General features: G+C 44.9%; 2 protein-coding genes across 2 annotated transcripts; both read right to left on the bottom strand.

The window, feature by feature from the left end:
• Window positions 1-561: 561 nt before the first annotated feature.
• Window positions 562-2403, bottom strand: LOC125541639 (11-beta-hydroxysteroid dehydrogenase 1A-like). Its single transcript, XM_048704995.1, has 6 exons — window positions 2130-2403; window positions 1847-2039; window positions 1628-1713; window positions 1417-1548; window positions 1140-1304; window positions 562-1046 (listed from the first exon to the last, which is right to left on the bottom strand). The coding sequence occupies exons 1-6, from the start codon at window positions 2313-2315 to the stop codon at window positions 753-755; spliced, it is 1056 nt and encodes a 351-aa protein (XP_048560952.1). The 5' UTR covers window positions 2316-2403; the 3' UTR covers window positions 562-752.
• A 4875-nt stretch (window positions 2404-7278) lies between these two features.
• LOC125541638 (11-beta-hydroxysteroid dehydrogenase 1A-like) lies at window positions 7279-9191 on the bottom strand. Its single transcript, XM_048704994.1, has 6 exons — window positions 8873-9191; window positions 8586-8778; window positions 8424-8509; window positions 8190-8321; window positions 7854-8018; window positions 7279-7774 (listed from the first exon to the last, which is right to left on the bottom strand). Exons 1-6 carry the CDS (start codon window positions 9110-9112, stop codon window positions 7484-7486), a joined length of 1107 nt encoding a protein of 368 aa, XP_048560951.1. The 5' UTR covers window positions 9113-9191; the 3' UTR covers window positions 7279-7483.
• Between the last annotated feature and the right edge of the window lie 12438 nt (window positions 9192-21629).

Here is a 21629-nt window from a genome sequence, read left to right as displayed (position 1 = left end):
TGAGCTGGTTAGATCACCTCTCCCACCCCCACACACATATGACAAGCCACGGCAGAATTAATAAATTTGACCTTAAAGTGAAAGTATTTCACAAACCAAACTGTTTTTGAAAATATTTCACATCGTTGACCCTTTTGTGCAGCAACTGTTTTTGAAAATATTTCACATCGTTGACCCTTTTGTGCAGCTCCTAGCAGTAAGGCGCTGCACTCTATTGTGCAACTCCTTACAGTTAGGCACTGCACAGTGTAGTGCAGCTCCTTACAGCTAGGCGTTGCATAGTGTGGCGTCTGTGTGTTACAGCTAGGCGCTGCATAGTGTGGCGTCTGTGTGTTAGGCGCTGCACAGTAAGAGTGTGGCGCCTTGCTGTTGGGTGCTGCATATTAGAGGTCAGCTGGGTGAAATACTTTCAAACATAGTTTAGTTTGTGAAATAGTTTCGTCCGAGGTCAAATTTATGTTTTTTGCCTCAAATTCCCAATTCGGTAACTCAGAAGTGGAAGTTCCATGCACATTGCACCAAGTAGTGATGTCTTCTACGGTGTCCACTGGATTTCAGACGAAAAAAAAAGTACTGTGATGTTCTTTTCCACTCTCAATTATTACGGACCATGGGACATACTAGTACACAATTATTACGGACCATGGGACATACTAGTACACAAGCATGTTTTAGTTGGACAAAGCTTCATCTTACTACTACCAGACATCGTAGTGGGCTTCTTACATCACAACGGGCCGATCCAGCTACTTTCATCTGGCCTGAATCTCCGGCGACCGCAGCGAGGCCGTTTGGGTGAGCCAGCGCACCCCGGGCATGTCGAGGATCTGTCTTCCCACAGTGTCGGTCGTTGCAGGGCGCCCCAGCGTCTTCACGGTCAGGAGCCGGGAGCTCCAGGCCAAGATCTCCGGGAAGCAGACCCTAAACAGGTACACCGCCATGTACCACCTCGGCTCAAACACGTACCTCTGCCCCCGGCACACGTCCTTCACCGCCGTCTTTGCGAAAGCGGCGACAGGCTCCGCCGCTGTCGGCCCAAGGATCGCCTGCGATGATCACAATTATGGCTACATCAACAACATGAAATGATATGATGCTACCGCGGTCGAACGATAATATCGTGTGGCAACTCGTGTTACATCTCTTTCGTCTTGGTCAACTTTCATCTCGCCTTCCTTGGTGAGCATCTTCCCCTTTGTGATCTCTGACTCGACCACCCCTGGGACGATCTCTGTAATGCGGACTTCCCCACCGAGCTCCATCCGAAGCGTGTCGTAAAAATTTAGCGCCGCTGCTTTGCTCGCCTGCCATGCAAACAACAGTCATTTTGCATTAGCAACCACATTGTACCCGTGCATTTCAACTGTTTATATATGCTAGCAAGCAAGCGTGTAAGGGACTCGTCTGAGTAGAGACATTGTAGAAGGTGTTCCTTCCGATGAATATGTAGGAGGAGTTGGAGGTGACACCGACGATCCGGCCATGGGTTTTCTTCAGGTGAGGAATGGCATAGCGAGTTGGGTACACATGTCCCCAGAAGTTGATGTCCTACATGCGCAGAAAAAGGTCAAGTTAGTTCGTGCCCTAAGTTTGTGTGAAGAACTGAAAACGGCATGTGGCTGTGTACCATAAGTGTTCTGAAGTAGTTCACGTCCTCCACCTCTTGGAACTTGCAGACCTGCCAAATCGACGCGTTGTTCACCAAGTGGTCCACTGCAAATATCAAGCGCGTCAAAAGACAGTTCCAGTTATCTGAATGCACACTTCTGTTTCAAGAAATTTCATGTATCGATATTTGGCTGCAGATTGTGGTGCCATATACGGATGCCATTCAGCTCAGACTTACATCTTCCAAAGTAGGCAACCGTGTCGTCCATGAACTTTCGGCAGTCATCGGGCTTGGAGACGTCGGCCGGCAAGACAAGGACGCTGGGCGAGCCGAGCGCGGACGCGTGGTCGGCGACCTCCCGGAGGCTCGCCTCCCTTCTGGCCACCAGCGCCAGGTTGGCTCCTCTCTTCGCGTACTCATACGCCAGGTGCTACACACACAAGCAAGAAGCTAGCTAAAATCTACCATATGTAAGAGATGAATCATCTTGGAGAGATCTACAATATATATATATATATACCTCGCCTATGCCGGAGGAGGCGCCTGTGATGAGGACGACCTTGCCGGAGACGCTGTCGGGGAAGACGGAGCCGAGGAAAGAGGCGGTGAGCCTGTAGACGTAGTAGGGCGGGAGGAAGAGCACGAGCAGTGCGGCGAGAGCGAGCTGCAGCGCTACGCCGGCCAGCCTGCCCATCAGCATCGTCATCGGCGTCCTTGCCGACAGGTATTATTTGCAGTGTGTATCCCTACGACGGCGGACCTGGGCACCAGCGTTGCATATATGCCGGCAGCTGGCAGGCAGGATCCTCCTTTGCGGTGCGGTGCGGTGCAGGAGACGCGTGGAGAGGCGAGAGGGCATGCTGACCGCCATCTCAGCTGCTACGTGCCGGCGCTGGGGCTACGTGGCAACCACGTTTCGTGCTTCATCTTGCCGTCAGACGTCGGTCTGGTCATCTCGGTGACCGCATACACAGCGCAAGTAACGTGAGCATCGTCGATTGGAAAAAGAAGCCCGTTGTATGCTCTGTTTCAGTTTCGAGTTTCCAATGCACACCCATACGTTTCCAGCACTGAAAACAAATCTTCTTTCTAAACCTCCCATTTAAAAGAACAGAGTTTTTTGTTGTTGTTGTCGTCGTCATCGAGAGATTTAAAAGTACAGAGTTTTGTTGGTAGAAATAGAACCGGGGAAAAAGCTTGTGAACAGCCGGTTGATCCGACACCGCGCGTCCACCGTCTGGAGCGTGTGACGCGTGTCCCATGCGTGGTCCGTGACTACATTTTTACTGTAATTTTTCTACAACAACATTCGTGTTGCAAAAGTACCTTTTGTAACAATATCGGTGTTGCAAAAAAATGAAGACGTAAAAAAAATATGCAACAAGACACGTATTGCAAATAATATACGTAACAAGACCTTTGTTGTAAAAAAATAAAAATAGCATAAGACCTCTGCTACAAAAAATACTTTTGCAACACTAATCTTGTTTCAAATATTTTTGCAACAAGACTTGTGTTACAAAACGAAACTTACAACACATCCTCTATTTTAGAAATGAGGACAACATTAAGCCACGAGATACAATGGAGTTTTGTTGCAAAATGAAATTTGCTCCGTTTCACAAATGAGGATAACATTAAGTCACAAAATACAATAGATCTGACGATTCACAATCTGATGGATTCTTTAAAAAAATTCATCGATTGACGCGTAACACGGTCAAAAACAAATTCTGCAACACAACACATGTTCACTCGTACAACACATGCCCCACGTGACATGTGCGCGTGACTCCTTGTGACCCTCTAATTTTTCTGCAACAACTTCAATGTTGCAGAAGTTTCTCCTATAACATAATATATGTTACAAAAGGATGAAGACAATTTTTTCAACAAACCTTGATTATAAATAAAAATCTAAAATAAGACCTCAGTTGAAAAAAAAATTCGCAACACAAACTGTGTATCAGAAAGGTAAATAGCGGTGTGGACGTTTTGCAACAAGCATCCTGTTGCAGGACTTGTACCGCAACACCGCCCTTGTTGCAAAAAGGAGGTGGCGCTTGTGAGTGGGTTAATAGGATGGACATCACCACGTTGGCGGGTTAATTGGATGGACATCCCCACGTCCATCCAACGGCCAGACATCCCCGCGTCCATCCAACGGCCAGCAAAGCGGCGGATGTTTTCTAGCTATCCGCCGGCGGACGCGTAGCGTGACTTTAGAATCATACTCCCTCCGTTCCGAATTACTTGTCACATGTATGGATGTATCTAGATGTATTTTAGTTGTAGATACATCCATTTCTAAGACGAGTAATTTGGAACGGAGGGAGTACCATAGTTCAAACGCAACTCTTTTTTTTTGAAAACATTAAGCTTTATTGATTAGAAATAACAGTTACATCATCAATAAAAGGAGATACAATATTAACCATGGGCTCCTCAAACCAATCCTTAGTCGCTGAATATTTCGCTAACCTAGCAATTTCATGAGCAACTTTATTTGCTTCCCTATTACAATGTTCAAATCTAGTAATAGTAAAATCGCAAGCCATAAAATAGCAATCATCAAAAACTGCCGTCGCCGCTCCCGCCGATTGTCCTCCATTCTTCATCGTGTCAATCACTTCCGTATTATCAGAGTTAACAATAAGGCGGTTGCACCCCGCCTTCTGTGCTAGGGTAAGGCCAAACCTCAGTGCCAATGCTTCTGCCGTTAGAACATCCGCACACCAGTCAAGTCGCCAACTTCCACCAACAATGAACCTTCCTTTGTCATCTCTTAGGACTTCCCCCGCCGTGCCTCTAAGCAGATCATGGTCAAAGGAAGCATCAATGTTTAGCTTCACAAAACCCATAGGAGGTCTAAGCCATCCCCCTTTCTTACTGATCGCCTTAGGGGAGTTTGCTTTAACATAATTTGCCGCTATAGCACGGGCCCCCATCGCAGATTGATATGCATCTTGAGACTTTCCTTCATGAACCAGTTTACGTCTATCCCACCATAAATACCAAGCTGTTATAATGATCAATTCACGTGCATCCTGGAGTCCCAAAACAGATATTTCTTCCTCTGGCATAAGTAATAAAAATTCAAGAACTGCCTCTCCTGCCCGGTCAACAACACAGGCTCTATTGATCACCTCATACAAACCCAAATTATCCCAGACCTTTTTCGCCTTCTGACACAGAAACAAGACGTGTTTCGTGTCTTCTAGCCCTTTTGAACATGTTGGGCAGATGGGAGGGACCTTCACATGTCTATTGACAAGCGTAACACGACATGGGAGTGTTCCATGCAATGTACGCCAGATGAAGATTTTTACCTTTGCCAGACAAGATAGCTTCCAGATCTTGCTCCAAACAGGATTAGCATTGGATCTACCCATACCATACATATATTGTAATTTTCTTCCATGCTGTTTGTTTCATTCCTCCTAATAAGCCGATCGAACAGTGAACAAACCATTTTTTGTGAAACTTCAAGCAATGAAATCCGTCATTTCATGTATCGAAAGGGGGATTGCAAGTACCCTTTGAGCGTCAATTGGCCACAACGTTTGTCTCACCAAGTCTTCATCCCAATAACTCGTAATTGGATCAATAAGATCAGAAACCTTTGACAAAAGTTGCCCCCTTCTAGGAGTAATTATTTTTCTATTTGCACAATTCGGGATCCATGCATCTTCTCAAATATCAATTTTTTGTCCGTTTCCAACTCGCCAGATATAGCCGTTCCTTAGAGAATTAACCCCTGCCATAATGCTTTGCCAGGTGAAAAAAGAACCCTTCTTTAGACTTGCATTCATTAAATCGCCATCCGAGAAATATTTAGCTTTCATGATTGTGGCATATAACGATTCCGGATTATCAAGCAAACGCCACGCTTGCTTGGCTAGTAACGCCAAATTGAAACAATGTAAATTTCGGAACCCCATTCCACCTTGTGTTTTTGGGACACACATTTTCCCCCACGCCATTCAATGCATCCTTTTCTGATTGTCCTCATCATCCTACCAAAATTGCGACATCGCGTCAATGATTCCTTTACAATTTTTTTAGGAATTTTAAAAACGGACATAACATAAGCTGGGATAGCTTGTACAACAGCTTTAAATAGAATTTCCTTTCCTCCCGCGGATAACAGCTTCTCCTTCCATCCACTAATTTTTGTAGTAATGCGATCAATTAGGAAAAGGAACAATCACTTTTGTCCATGCCCACATTTGCAGGTAAACCCAAATATTTATCATTGAGGGCTTCGGTCATAATATTCAATGTTGTGCAGATCCACGCTCTATCTTCTACTTTTGTATCGGGACTAAAGAAAATACTAAATTTTTCAACACTCACCAATTGCCCTGAGGTAGCGCAATAAGAATCCAATACTGATTTCAATGCCTCCGCATTCATAGCATTTGCTTTCATAAGGATCAACGAATCGTCGGCAAATAAAAGGTTTGAAATTGATGGGGCATTTCTGTAGACCTTAACTCCAGAAATATTACCATTCTCCTCTGCATTAGCTAGTAGAGCGGTCAGCCCCTCTGTACATAACAAGAATAAGTATGGGGAGAGGGGGTCTCCCTGCCTCAGACCTCTAGTAGGTTTAAAGCTCTCAGTCTCTTCATTATTAAAACGAACCCTGTACTCCACAGAAGATACACATTGCATAACTAAATCTACCCACTTCTCTTTGAAACCCAATTTTAGCATTATTTCCTTCAAAAAGGACCACTCTACTCGGTCATACGCTTTATGCATATCCAGTTTGATGGCACATATACCCTCTTTACCACTCCTTTTTTTCTTTATTGTGTGAAAATATTCGTAGGCCATTAAAAATATTATCTGTGATCATTCTTCCTGGTACAAATGCACTCTGAGTTGTACTGATAACATCTGGAAGGATTAACTTCAGACGAGCCGCAATCATTTTTGAAATAACCTTATACACCACGTTGCATAAACTGATTGGTCTAAACTGAGTTACCTTTTCTGGGGAACCAATCTTTGGGATCATTACAATTGTTGTATCATTCCACCCATTAGGTATAGTGCCAGTATTCATCGCCTGGAGCACCTCTTCAGTCAGATCATCCCCCAACATAGACTAAAATCTTTTATAAAAAATGGCATGTAGTCTATCCGAACCCGGCGCTTTTAAGTCTTCTATATCAAAAAGCGCCTTTCGAACCTCCTCAGCCGTATAAGGAGCAAGGAGAGCAATATTTCATCTGTCACTTTTCTTCTGACGAGGGATAAAACCTTCGGATTCAGTTGAGCAACTTGTAAAGTAAAGAGATTAGCGAAGTACCCCGTAATATGATTTTTCATCTTCGTATCTTGCAGCCAAACATCATTGTCATCCAGCAATTTTTTAATCTGATTTCTTTTTTTTCTAGTCGTCGCCGCATTATGGAAAAAAGAAGTGTTACGATCACCATATAAGAGCCAGTTTGTACGACCCCTTTGTAACCAGTAGATCTTCTCTTGCTCTAATAGGTTTTTAGTAATGACAAGAATCTCTTTTTGGCGTGTTTGGGATTCCGCATTTATAGGACCCTTTCGCAACTTTTCTAATTCTTTTTTTAATTTTTTAATTCTTTTTTCGGTCCTCTCAGAATATCACGATCCCAAATATGCAAATCCGCGTTCACCGCTCGTGTACGCCCAGCGAGAGATGGTCCAATACCTCATATCTTTGCTTTTTCCCACGCTGTACGTACAATTTCTACAACTGTTTCATCTTATGCTATGAATTTACACAAGAGGAACCATTCATCACTCTTCACTCAAACCACAACTCGCCATTCTATTTATTTTGGTCCCAGTACGACACAGGAACACTCACGTACCACCTGCTCTACTCTACTCCCGTTTGATGTCCGCGGTGTGCAGCGACGGCGGCTGCAGCACGCGCTTGGCGCCCGTGACCTCCAGGACCCTCCTCGCCCTCATCTGGCTGCCGCCGTCGCCGGAGCTCCGGCGATAGAACACGCGTTGCAGGACGTCGCCCACCTCCGGCGCCAATGACCGCCAGAGGAACAGCGCACGGTACCACAGCGGCACGGTGACGCTGCGCCGGCCGCGGCAGACGGCGTCCACGATGGCCTCGGCGCACCGCTCGGCACGCACCACCGGAAACAGGCCCACCTGAGCCTGCGTTTGCAAATCAAGCATGAGCATGCACCGTTCACAAATACCGAGAACTTCTGTCTGAAGTGGTGCAACAACTCACATCCCTGGTGTCTTGATCGACCTCCACTCTCCCTTCTTTGGAGAGGTGCTTCCCCTTGGTCATCTCGGACTCGATCCATCCGGGCGTCGCCACCGTGACGCCCACCTCGTCGCCGAGCTCCATCCGCAGGGTCTCGGCGAAGCTCAGCACGGCAGCCTTGCTAGCCTGCAAGGATAAGGAACATGTATCGGTCGTCAAAATGCTCATGTCTGCACACTAGTACTCCTCTGTACCATAGTATATGTCGTTTTAGTAATTGAACTGCTAAAACAACAAATATTATGATACGGAGGGAGTAGAAAGGAAAAAACAAGCGCACTGGCGAGGGAAATATACATTGTAGAAGCTCATCCTTGGCATTGCCAGCACCGCCGCGGCCGAGGAGTTGACGAAGATCTTCCCGCGGCTCCTCTTCAGGTGGGGAAGAGCGGCGTGGGTTGGATGCACCGTGCCCCAGAAGTTCACGTCCTGCAGCACAGCACCAACACATATCAGCATCATGAAAGGAGATGGTATAAGCAGAGAAGCACAAGAACGGAGGTGGGTAGAGAACCAGGGACCGAACAGTACCAAGACTTGCTTGAAACCGGCGACATCGGGCACCTCCTCGAACCAGCACACGTTGGCCAGACCGGCATTGTTCACAAGATGATCCACTGCAATCAAACCACTTGCCCAAGTTACAGTGACTCACTCATCAAGGTAGGCAGTAACTAGCAGGTGGGTACTTACGCCGGCCAAAGCGCTCGACCGTGGCCTGGACGAACGCCTTACAGTCCTCCGGCCTCGCCACGTCCCCCGGCACGACGAGCACGTCCGGCGAGCCGAGATCGGTCGCCTTGGCGGCGACCTCGTGCAGGCTTCCCTGCCTCCTCGCCACCAGGGCCAGCCTCGCTCCCTTCTTCGCGTACTGGTAAGCTATTTGCTGAACGCACACGCAGCAAGTCAAGTTAATCGGAACCCAGGAATATACTACTCAAATAAGGGCAACCCTGATCGAGAATCTCCATTATCCGTACCTCGCCGATGCCGGAGGAGGCGCCCGTGACGAGCACGACCTTCCCCGCGACGTCCTCCGGCGCGACGGTGGCGGCGGCCGACGCGGCGAGCTTGTAGACGTGGTAGGGGGGCATGAAGAGCGCCAGGAGGAGGAGCGACCGGCGGGCCGCCCAGTCCATGAAGGTGTTGACGAGGTCCGTCGCCGGCGTCTCGCTGCGCAGCACCGTGTACCCCACCTTCAGCATGCTCAGCATCTCCATGGCGGCGTCGACCTCCTCCTTCCTTTCCTTCCTTCCTTGGGGCTGGGCTTGCTTGATGTCTGTAGTGCGCTCGCATGAGACCAGGAGAGACACACTCGAGGAGCTTCACTGCATGAAAGCGGGAGTCTCAGGCTGGCATGACACGTCGCATATGGCTGGACGCGTGGCGCGGTGTCCTGCAGGAGCAGAGCTACCTGTGAGCTTCTAGACACAACCTGCAGGTGGCCAGAGCACGCAGAGCGCTACAAGATTGCATCAAGATTGGTGCATGTACGTTAAATGATAGGATCATGGTATGTTTCTTGGAAAAAAATTCTGTGGATACCGGCTGCAAACTCCATCTCGTGCATACCCTCTCCCAGATGCTCCCACGTGTCCCACCTTCTCATCTGACGATAGCTGCTCCTCCGCTCCGTTCGTGGCTTCTCTCGGCTTGGATTGGAAACGAACGCTCGGCTCCAAACATACGATCCCGGCTCATCGTGGTACAACCCCGGCTCCCGTGAATTATGCATCTGCGATCGCTTCCGATCAGATAAACGTCTGTAATTGCTAGCTACTCCTTCCCCGTCCAGCCGTGATCCGATCAAGTTTTATCATGGCCGAGCGACCGGGACACTCTCCCCGTCCGTGATGTGATTGGTCGCCACGTTTCTGGTCGAGCGTTCGCTGCACTGAGCGAAACTACAGCCATGTCCGTCGCACGCCCAAACGACGTCCATCCATTCCCAATTCCCATGGCCACATGGGGTTGGAAGGACATCCATGGCCGCCGCGCACCGTTCTGCCGCAGGTAGGATTGCCGAGAAGGACGAGAGGGGCCATGCCTGAATCTGACATTGTCTCTTACAAGGACGACCATGGTGGATCTGCCGCTGGCTTGGATCACATAAACCTGACTACATGCCGCCATGATAGGAAAAGGGGTGCAGCAGTCATCCAAATGGATTTCTGTAAAATTACATTGATAGTGTGACCGAATGTAGTGTTACATCTTGATCAAATTGAGTAGCGTGCCTGTTGTAGAGGTTTTGGTGAGCTATATAAATTTCCCTACATTAATCATCAATTACAAGCTATAGTTAGAACAACTGTAAAGGTTTCAGAACTTCTGGACTGCTGATTTAAAATATAATTATTATCAAAATTGGCAGTCCTAAAAGGATGTCACATTCACAGTCGAAATTGAGTTTTGTGGTTGGCCATCTCAATGAGGTTTCTTCAAGACAAAAATATTTACAGAGTTAGGATGAAAAGATCCTTGCTCAAGTGGAATTTCACGAATTATGTTCTTGTGTTTTAGAAGCATCAAGAAAAGAAGAATTAAATGACTGAATTTGTAGACATATTGTGTTGTCTGACTTTAACTGAAGTTTAGTCCAGTTAATGACAAGGCAAACAAAAATAACATCTTTGCTACAGTGTATAGCAAATCAGTGAAATTAGAGAAACAGTCACATTTTGGGAACACATCTATCAAGTTGAAGATTTCAAATCATCCATATGTATTTCAAATGAAAAGGTACACTGTACACAAGTTATTGTACATTGTCAAGGAGAGCAATCAACTCTACACCGATACAACAGTTGTCCAACTCCAAATTTACAAAATTTGATATTCCTAGGCCAAGTCTACTACATCAGGAAGCATGGAGTCTTCTCCAAAGGTTTCCTCGGCAACTGTTTTGTTGCAGTGGTGTACTTGAGGGTCTTTGTCCAGCGGAGCGTGGCTGCTGCACGAGTATGTGGCGTCCCGTTTTCTCTTTGTTCACTCGTCCCTCACGGTTGTGGATTTGACAATTTCTCCTTGAAGTCTGCCACAAACTTTTATACATGAAGCTGCTCCAAGATAGTAAAGGACATGCACAGAATGTGAGTTTGGTCATGTACTTGAGACAGAGAAAAATCATTGGAATTATGTATACTATAAGCATGAAAGGTTCAAATAAACAAATACAATAACCAGACACGAGGCATTGAACTGTTCGCCTTATGCTTCTTCTGTTTATTCTATCATGTAGTCGAGTTACAGAACCATAACTTGTGTTCACTGCCCAACAAATAAATATGGAGCACATCTCATATAAGATAACTGAATCATTCGGATTGTTGTCTATTTGTTTCGTTCAAAATCCGAGTAAATTTTAAGGTTGTCTTTTAGATAAGAAAAAACTTTCATTGGACAATGAACGACACTATGGCAGCGTGATCCAGATTCAGTGTTGTAATTTGGTGGTCTGCATTGGTGAATCACTATGCATGATTTCCTGAATCAACCGCTATCTAATTAAGGCTCTGCTCAAGAAAAAAATTACTCTATCTATGGCTGTCTTATACACTTTGAATTGCTAATTTCAGTAACAATGCAAGTGCAGCAGGAGTCACCACCGGATAAGCAATTGAAGGACAAATTTCAGTGTTGAGTGCCATAATGAATCAGGACATCGCACCAAACGATATCAGCCCATGTTATGTACAGAACCACTAATGGAATCGGCTGTTTGGAAACCACAATTCACTATCTAACAACCGTACCAACCTTGGAACAACACATATACTTAAATAAGACCTTTTTTTGTTGTCAATTGGGGTGCTTAGGGAGGGGGATTACCAGTTTTGGGCGAGATGCAACAGGTGCCCATGGTGGAGGGAGAGGCCGTCGCCTGAGGCGGAGAAGGAGGGGGCGAGCGGCGCGTCCTGTCCTCCATCGTGGCGCACGAGGCGGCGGGGCAGGGGACTCCGGCGGCGGACCTTGGAGCCGACGACTGGCATAGAAAGGAAAGGGATGCCCTGAGCCGATTCGGCTGCGTGGACCTCCACCTCCGCTGGACTCGTCTCGTGAAGGAGCTGGGATCACATGTAGTTTGGAGCCGAGCTTTCGTTTCGGAGCCGAGAGAAGCCACCAACAGAGCGGAGGAGCAACTATCGTCAGATGAGGAGGTGGGACACGTGGGAGCATCTGGGAGAGGGTATGCACGAGATGGAGTTTGCAACCGGTATCCACAGATTTTTTCCTGTTTCTTGCAGGAGTATTTCCTTACCAAAGTGTACGTACGGTTTCGTCCTTATCCTCCGTTGGACTGACAAAACGCCTCATCTTTATTTTGCCTCAGCCAAAATGACCTGCTTTAATGTAATGTTGGTGCCGTCTACGATTGCACTTTCGGGCATTGTTATTTTTTTTGAGGCGTCGTTGTATAACTCCTCTTCCTCTACGGGTGGTATGGGCTTTCTGGGTGAAAGACTAAGGTTCGGATGGTTTGGGGAGCGAGTGATGGCGGTGTCTTCGTCGTTTTCTTCTTGGGGATGTTGCTTGAGAGAGCTAGCTCGTGCTTAGTGCGTCTTTTTTTTCTTTTGCGTCGAGTTTGGTGGATGCCGGGTCAGTGGCCCCGGACGGCTGATGTGCACTGAGGCGGCGGCCTCGGAAAACGACGTGCAACACAGCTCCATGGTGTGGGGCAGCGGCTCGGTCTTTGCTTGGGTGGCAGGTTTGTCGGCTCGGTCGACGTGCCCCGGAGAGGGCGTAAGTGCATCTAGTGTCCCTTAGTGATTTTGATGTATTGGAGACTTATAGGTTAAGAGACTAATGCATTTGTGATTGTACACAGGTCTATAAATGTATAAGGAGTTTGATATTTATAGAGAGAGTCGACCCCTAAAAATGAATATCTTCAACTGAAGACTTTAGCTCTCTGAAGACTTTGAAAGTGAAGAAATTGGTGTAATCCTGAAGACTTGATATTCATGCGAGGAATATGAAGCTTGAAGACCTTTGTTTTCATAGTTTCATTTTTCTCCTTCTTGAGTCATAGGAAATACCGTACTGTTAAAGGGGGTCGAGGTAAAACTAAGGAAAAGTTTTCAAGTGATGCTCATCTCAAAATCCTACACCTACCAATCCTTTTGAGTGAAGCCATTGAAACTCTCATATAGTTCAGTCAATTTCTTCAGTGACAGAGGCGAAGATCTTCTGGTCTCTGAGGAATTTGTTCTGACTGAGGAGTTAGGAATTCGCTAGTGCAGATTGCCTACAAGTGAGGAACATGATAGCCCTGAGGAATTTGATAGCCAAATTTCCGACCGTTGCTGCGCTACGCGCCAGCTGTCCCAAAATATCTACCCACCTAATGGCCATATCATTGAAAGGCATTTATGTCTTATCATGTCGGGCTGCTCCCTAGGCTATAAATAGCCGCCCCCTACAACCACTAGTTGGTTGGTTGCTCCGCGAGAAACTGACACTTGTCATTGAGAGCATCCCATCCTTTGAGGACTTTGAGCGAAAATCATCAAGTGAGGAAAAACCCCAAAACCCAAACCAAACACATACAAACCCAAAGTGATTGAACATCACTGAAGAGATTGTTCCTGTGTGGAACCGACGCTTGTTACCTTTGAGGACTATGCATCCTCCATACGGTTAGGCGTCATGGTCTAGAGCATCCAAAAAGAAATTATGGATCACCGAGTGACCGAGTTTGTGAAGGTTTGGAAGTCACCTGAAGACTTACCATGAGTGATTGGATGAGGTCTGTGTGACCTTAGCTCAAGGAGAATACAGTGAGGACTGTGTGTCCTCAGATTTAAATACCTAGCCGCTCCAACCAGACGTATGACTGTCGCAGCAGTTGGAACTGGTCTACCCAATCATTGTCTTCACCAAGCTACTGGTTCTATTTCCTCAATCCTTTCATTTCCTCATTTCTATGTTAAAGTACTTGATCGTTACTGTTTGAAGACTTTGATTGAAAACTTTCTCAATTTTCTCAATCCTATTTCTTAAGTCAGCTTGTCTTTAGCCTGCTTATCCCGTGTTTACGCTACTTGTACTCCGTGCTTGTTTTTATTTCATCATGATGACTGTGCTACTACTCTGTTATGCTTGCATCTGAGTACTTATTCCGCTGCTAAGTAGTTCGTTGCTTAGGAATTTTCTCACCCTGAAATTCCTAAGTGACGAATTTGTAAAAATCACCTATTCACTCCCTCTAGTCGATATAACGCACTTTCAATTGGTATCAGACCAAGGTACTCCTTTGTTCTGTGTGATTTTGATTTAATCGCCTGGAGTTTTAGTTATGTCGACTGCAGGTATGATCAAGGTCTCTGCTGGGTGTCCTACCTTCGATGGGACGGACTACCCCAACTGAAAGAACAAGATGTGAATGCATCTTGAGGCAATTGACAATGATCTCTGATACGTTGTGGAAAATGGCGTTCCCTTTGTCACTCCTACAATCAACGCTACTGATGTGAAGAGATTCAAGCAACTCAATTCTCAAACGAAGAACATCATATGTGGCCATCTGAGCAAAGGGCAGTATGGCAGAGTGAGTGCTTTGGAAACTGCTAAGCTTATCTGAGATAGGCTGTCCAAGGTCAACAAGGGAGTCTCAACACAGTGTGACTCTCGGGTTGACGTTCTTCGCAATCTCTTCAACTGCTTCAAAAGACTCGACAATGAAAATGTTCAGCAGACCTTCGATCGCCTCAATGACATTTCAAATGAGCTTCAAGAACTTGGTGCCACTGACATCACCGACCATGAGGTGGTGAAGAAATTGCTGAGATCGCTTGATTCCTCATTTGACACTCTGGCACTGATGATACAAGAACGTGGGGACTACAAGTCACTTGATCCTGCTGATATCCTCGAGAGGCTAAACACTCATGAGTTCCAACTTGCTGAGAAGAGAGATCTCTATGGACCAAGCTATGGCAGATCACGTGCACTAAAGGCCAAGGTTGTCTCTGAATCTGAAGGTGAGGATTCTGGTAGCAGTCTGTGTGATCCTGAAGAACTGAGCCAGGAGCTAGCAATGCTCGTGAGGAAATTCCAGAAATTCTCAAGACATGGTCGCTTTGGTAAATCCTCAAGAAGTGATGACATGAGATCAGATTCCTCATCCCGTGACTACAAGAAGAGAACTTGTCACAAATGCAAGAAACCCGATCACTACATCACTGATTGTCCTCAATGGGAGAAGGAATCAAAGAAGAAGAAATACAAGGATTACAGTTCTGATGACTCGAAGAAGAAGAAGAAATCTTCAAAGTCCTCATCATCAAAATCCTCAAAGTCTTCATCTCACAAGAAGAGCAGCTCCAAAAAGGCTCGGGCATTTATTGGTAGGAAATAGACTCTGAAGCTGAATCTGAGAAAAATGAGGAAGAGGAAGCATCTGAGGAGTCCGACTCTATTGTGGCGAGCCTAGCCCTCGCTACTACGTTAGTCAGCAAGTCCATCTTCAACTATGAGGAAAATGACCTCCCCAACACTGCCGACGACGGCGATGATGACTACGCTCCCACCTATTGCTTCATGGAAAAAGGTGCAAAGGTACTTAAATATCCTTCTTCTGAATCAAGTGAGGATGAATCTGATGAAAATCTTAAGCCTAGCTACTCTAAACTTGCTAAGATTGATGTGAAACAACAAAAGGCTTTTGAAAAGGTTCAAAATATGCTAGACAAAAGCGATGACCTGTTGGGTGAAGAAATGGATCGAACTCAAACTCTGACTGATAATCTTCAGAGACTTTAGACTAAGTTTGAAAACCTTCAAAGTCATCATAACACTCTCTTATCTGATCATGAGAAGCTTTCTATGAATTTCTTCAAAGAAAGTAAGATCTTGAGCAGCTAAGGGTGAGTTATGAAGATCTTCAGAAGGAACGCGATTCATTGCTTGCTCAACATATCAGTTCCGCTCAGGTTGAATTCATTCCACCATGTTTGAAATGCATTGAACGTGAATCTGCTAATTCTTCACCTGAAAGTTCAAATGCTTCTATTGCTGCAAATTCTTCAACTGTCTCTGCTATCACAAATTCCTCATCTGAGGATGCTACTAGTGTCACTGACCATGCAAGGCTCAAGGAATTGTATGTGACAGACATGTACAAAAGCCTCAAAGGGCATCAGGCTCTTTATGATTGGTTAAAAAGCAGATCCTCAACAGGAACCCTAGGAAAGAGGGTATTTCCTTTGAGAGGAAACTCAATGCTGATGGGACCTACTAGAAACCTGAGTAATATCCCAAAACCACATGGGTTGTTGCAAAGGGACCTCAAGTGGATCCATTTGCTTTATCTGGCTTTACATGTGAATCTTCATATTCTTCTGATGAGTCATTTGACTCCAACTATAAACTGTTCAAAAATCAGAATGGTGAAGTATTTGCTAGATATGTTGGCACTAACTGCAGGAATGATCCCCCTATGAAGAAAATCTGGGTTTCCAAAAGGTGCCTTGAAGTCTTTAGGTAAATGTCATCATGACACCACCTGTGAAGAATAGGAACCTCAGATCAAATTCTTCATATGGACCAAAGTCTTCATATGGATCCAAGTCCTCATATGGATAAATTCTTCACATGGATCAAATTCCTCATATGGATCTAGATCCTCATATGAACATTATCGTGCTAACACTTCTGTTTCACAGGGAAGATCTAAGGGTTATGAATATGTGCATTATTCTTCAAATCATTATGTTCATAAGTCCTCAAAGAATTTGTCGTCTTATTCATATGCCTACTCTAACCCCTCTTATGTGAAATGAATTGGATTGGCTTCTATGCCGCCTTTCTCTTATGGAGCTCGCAGAATGATGAACTCTTTGCCACCCCTCCAGATGTGGGTGGTGAAGAAAAAGAACTAATCTCTTATGCAGGGCCAGGTCTCCAGACGAACTTAAAACGTCTGAAGAATTTGCTGAAGACCTGAATATGCTTGAAAGGACGCAAGCTAATCATGAAGAAATGAATTTTCATTTCTCACGTCCTCATACCGCTATATCTGTTCTATTGCTTGATGAAATTGATCTGATGAATTTGATGTCATATTCTTCATTGCTGAAGTATATGAGTTCGTAAGATGCACTAGTTCATCTGCAGGATGATCAACCCAAAGCCACTGAGTGGATCCTCGACAGTGGATGTACAAATCACATGACTGGTGACACGAACTTATTGATGGACACTGCTTTATCTCCATCGCATCTGAAGTATATCACCTATGCTGACAAAGGCAAAAGCAAGTTATTGGGTCTAGGTAAGGTTGCGATCTCAAAGGATCGAAACATGGACAAAGTCATGCTTGTCGAGTCCTTATGATTCAACCTCATGTCTGTCTCAATGCTTTGTGATCTTGATATGGTTGTTGTCTTTGGCAAGTATCATTGTGTTGTGATCATGGAAGCTGACAATTCCAAAGTCTTCGAAGGCTTTAGGAGAGGAGATTTGTATATTGTTGATTTCTCTACAGGACCACAACCTGCTACATGTCTACTTGCAAAAGCTTCAGAAGGCTGGCTATGGCATCGACGACTTGGTCATGCTGGCATGAGGAACCTGCACATGCTCGCGAAGAAGAAGCATGTCATTGGCATCGAGGGTGTCAAATTCCTTACGGACCACCTATGTGGAGCTTGTGAAGCTGAAAAGATGACCAAGGCCAAGCATCCCTCAAAGACCATCATGACTACCACTCGTCCATTTGAATTGCTTCACATGGATCTCTTTGGCCCTACTCATTATGCCACATTTACTAATGCTGCATCTTTATATGGCTTTGTCATTGTTGATGACTATTCTCATTACACATGGGTGCATATCATTACTTACAAAACTGAAGTGCAGGAAGTCTTCAAACGATTTTCCTCGAGGGCTTCAACCAACTTTGGTGTGAAGATCAAGCACAACAGAAGTGACAATGGGACCGAGTTCAAGAATACTGGTCTTGATGACTATCTTGACAAACTTGGCATTACTCATGAGTTATCTGCTCCTTATACTCCTCAGTAGAATGGCATCGTGGAGCGCAAGAACATGACTCTTGTTGAGATGGCTCGCACTATGCTTGATAAATACAAGATTCCTCCTCGCTTATGGCCTGAGGCAATTGATACTGCGTGCCACGTCATTAACAAGGTATATCTTCACAAATTCTTCAGAAAGACCTCATATGAACTCCTCACTGACAAGAAACCCAATGTGAGTTATTTCGAAGTCTTCAGTGCTAAATGTTGGATTAGAGATCCTCATCACAATTCTAAATTTGCACCGAAAGCACATGAAGGTTTTATGCTTGGTTACGGAAAGGACTCGCACACCTACAGAGTCTTCAACACCTATCACCACAAGGTTGTTGAAACTGTAGATGTGTGGTTCGATGAAACTAACGGCTCGCAAAGAGAGCACCTACCTCCTATGCTAGATGAAATATCACCTGAGGAATCCATTAAATTCAAGGATATTGAGGATGTCATCCCTACTGAAGAATCTTTTGAAGAAGCCAGTCCAGAACGTGAAGAACATCATGCTGGTGCACCTGAAGAAAATGGCTCTGAAGAAAATGCTGAGCCCCCTCAACGTCGTCAACCCGCTCATCCTTGCATTGCTAATGAAGTGCAGATTGAGAGAATCATCAACGACATCAAAGTATCAGGTCCTCTCACATGCTCAAAAGATTCACATTTGTCTAACTTTTGTGGGCACTTTTCTTTTGTCTCTATCACAGAGCCCACCAAAGTAGATGAGGCATTTCTGGATCCTGAGTGGATTCAAGCAATGCAAGAGGAATTACATCAATTCGAGCTCAACAATGTCTGGAAACTTGTCAAGCGACCAGACCCATGCAAGCACAATATCATCAGCACCAAATGGATCTATCGCAACAAACAAGAAATGGCCTTGTGGTGAGGAATAAGGCACGGCTAGTAGCTCAAGGCTACACACAGGTTGAAGGAATTGATTTCAATGAAAATTTTGCACCTGTTGCTAGACTTGAGGCTATTCGCATATTGCTTGCTTATGCTAACCATCATAATATCATCTTATATCAAATGGATGTGAAAAGTGCATTCCTCAATGGTAAGCTTGAGGAAGAAGTATATGTTGCTCAATCCCAGGTTTTGAAGATCCTAAGCATCCTGACAAAGTCTTCAGACTCAATAAGGCCCTCTATGGCCTCAATTAGGCCCCTCGAGCGTGGTATGATACTATGAAGGAATTCCTCATGAAGAAAGATTTCAAACCCGATTCACTTAATCCAACTCTTTTCACCAAAGCCTATGATGATGAATTATTCGTGTGCCAAATATATGTTGATGATATTATCTTTGGCTGTACTAACCAACGTTATAGTGACGAATTTGCCTATATGATGAGTGAGGAATATCAAATGTCTATGATGGGAGAATTGAAATTCTTCTTAGGTATTCAAATTCGTCAACAACGCAACGATATCTTCATATCTCAGGAGAAATACCTCAAGGTTGTGTTGAGGAAATTCGTCATGCAAGATTGCAAAGGCGTCAAAATCCCTATGCCCACAAATGGCCATCTATGCACTGATGAAAATGGTATAGACTTCGATCAAAAGGTATACTGCTCCATGATTGGTTCTTTATTGTATCTATGTGCATCTAGGCCATATATTATGCTTAGTGTTTGCATGTGTGCCCGTTTTGAAGCTACACCGGAGGAATCACACCATAAAGTTGTGAAGCATATTCTTCGATATCTAGCTCACACATCAACACTTGGATTATGGTATCCCAAGGGCCCGGCTTTTGATCTCATTGGATATTCTAACTTTGACTATGCTGGTGATCATGTGGACCGCAAGTCAACATCAGGCACATGTCATTTCCTCGGACGTTCCTTAGTATGTTGGTCCTCGAAGAAGCAGAACCGCGTATCACTCTCTACTATTGAAGCTGAGTACATTGCTGATGGTTCGTGCTGTGCTCAATTGCTATGGATGAAGAAGATCCTCAAGGACTACGACATCAATGTGAAGAATGTGCCTCTCTACTGTGACAATGAGAGCGCTATCAAGATTGCTCATAACCCAGTTCAACACTCGAAGACAAAGCACATCCAGATTCATCATCATTTTCTTCGAGATCATGTGTTGAAGGGCGACATATCTATCGAGCATGTGAAGACTGAAGAACAGCTAGCCGATATCTTCACAAAGCCCTTGGATGAGAAGAAATTTAGCAAGTTGCGGTGTGAGCTAAATATCTTAGAATCTTCGAATGTTCTCTGAAAAGGACGCACATCCTAACACTTATGCAAAATTGATGACTTAGATGTACAACACACAAAGTAACATTTTCCTTCAATCAATGAAGACTAACCCTCTATGTGTGAAGAAATTAACAAAGAATTTGATTCTTAGAGCCCTACGACAATTGTACGCGGTGTCTGAAATCATCATTCTTATATGATGGGTTACGCCACCAATAAAAGTTGAAAATCTTCAATTTGAGTTTTTCTTCAGTTTTGAAATTCCTCAGTTGTTCAAATTCTTCAACTTTGCATTGTCTTCACTCTTTCCGATTGTGTCCTTCATTGAGTTTTCAGTCCTTTACAGCATTCACTTATTGCTAATTCTTCAAGTTGACTTTTCTGCTAAGTGAATATGATCAGACCCTTCCCCCTCTATGCTAAACTCAACCCAATCTGTTCACAAATTCTTCATGTGCATTCTATTTGAAACCCGTTCAAAATCTTCACTGTGTCCTTGTCAGCCGAAGAATTTGCGAACGAAACATTAAATTATCATATCTCAATTTTTGGCTTTTGCCGCTCAAACCGTTTCACATCCCACGATATGATTATTCTATTCACCCATGATCTCTACCTCACTGTACGTGGGTGACACATGTTGCTAGGATAAGAAGGGTCAGGGGCACATTCGTCCAATTTCTTCAGGCGAGCGGTTTTTCACTTCATCTATAAATACCCCTCTCCCTCCTCAGACTTCATTTACCCCGCTCGACCTCACACCTCTTGCTCGGGTTTCCGGACCTAGCGCCGCTGCTACTTCTATCGTCGCCGGTGAGGAAGAGCTTCACTGCCTCGACCTTGTTGCCGTCGTACTCGCGCCGGCCGCGGAAATCTTCACTCCGCCGCCGCCGTAGTTGTCTTCCTCCGCCAAGTTAGGGCGTGGAAGATCTGAACGGATGAACTTCCCATCTACACTTCCCAGTTCATCGTGTTCTTCGTCAAGGGTAAATAAAATCTATTTTTACTACCCTTATTGATTCTGATGATTTTCACGAATCTTCAAAAGGTGTTTATTCCTCAACTTCCCCACTAATTAAACAACTCACATGCATCTATTCTTGATCTATTTCTCTAAGCAATGTTTTTCTTCAAGATTCCTCAATTGTGTGGATTTTCAATCTATACAACTCTGGAACCTAAGTCAAAGACCGCTTATGTGAAATTCCTCAAGACACTCCTGATCAAATTCCTCAAACTTGTTCTGTTTTGAAAAACTTCTGAGAACGCATGTGACCTCTCCAAATTCTTCACACCTACACTCTATTCACATGTACTCATGTCTGCTGCTGAATCACTAGGTTCTCATCAACTTAACTCATTTGCAGCGTTCCCCGAAGACAGATTGCATACCTCTTCAGAGAATTCTGTTGTTCAAATTCCTCAGCTGAAGAAAATGTCTGATGGCAAGAAACCTCAGAAGGGGGGAGAGAGATTGGA

The sequence above is a fragment of the Triticum urartu genome, chromosome 2 (genome assembly GCF_003073215.2).
Source record: "Triticum urartu cultivar G1812 chromosome 2, Tu2.1, whole genome shotgun sequence".
Lineage (NCBI taxonomy): Eukaryota > Viridiplantae > Streptophyta > Magnoliopsida > Poales > Poaceae > Triticum > Triticum urartu.
The sequence above is the reverse complement of the archived record's forward strand: the minus strand, read 5'-3'. Positions and strand labels throughout refer to the sequence as shown.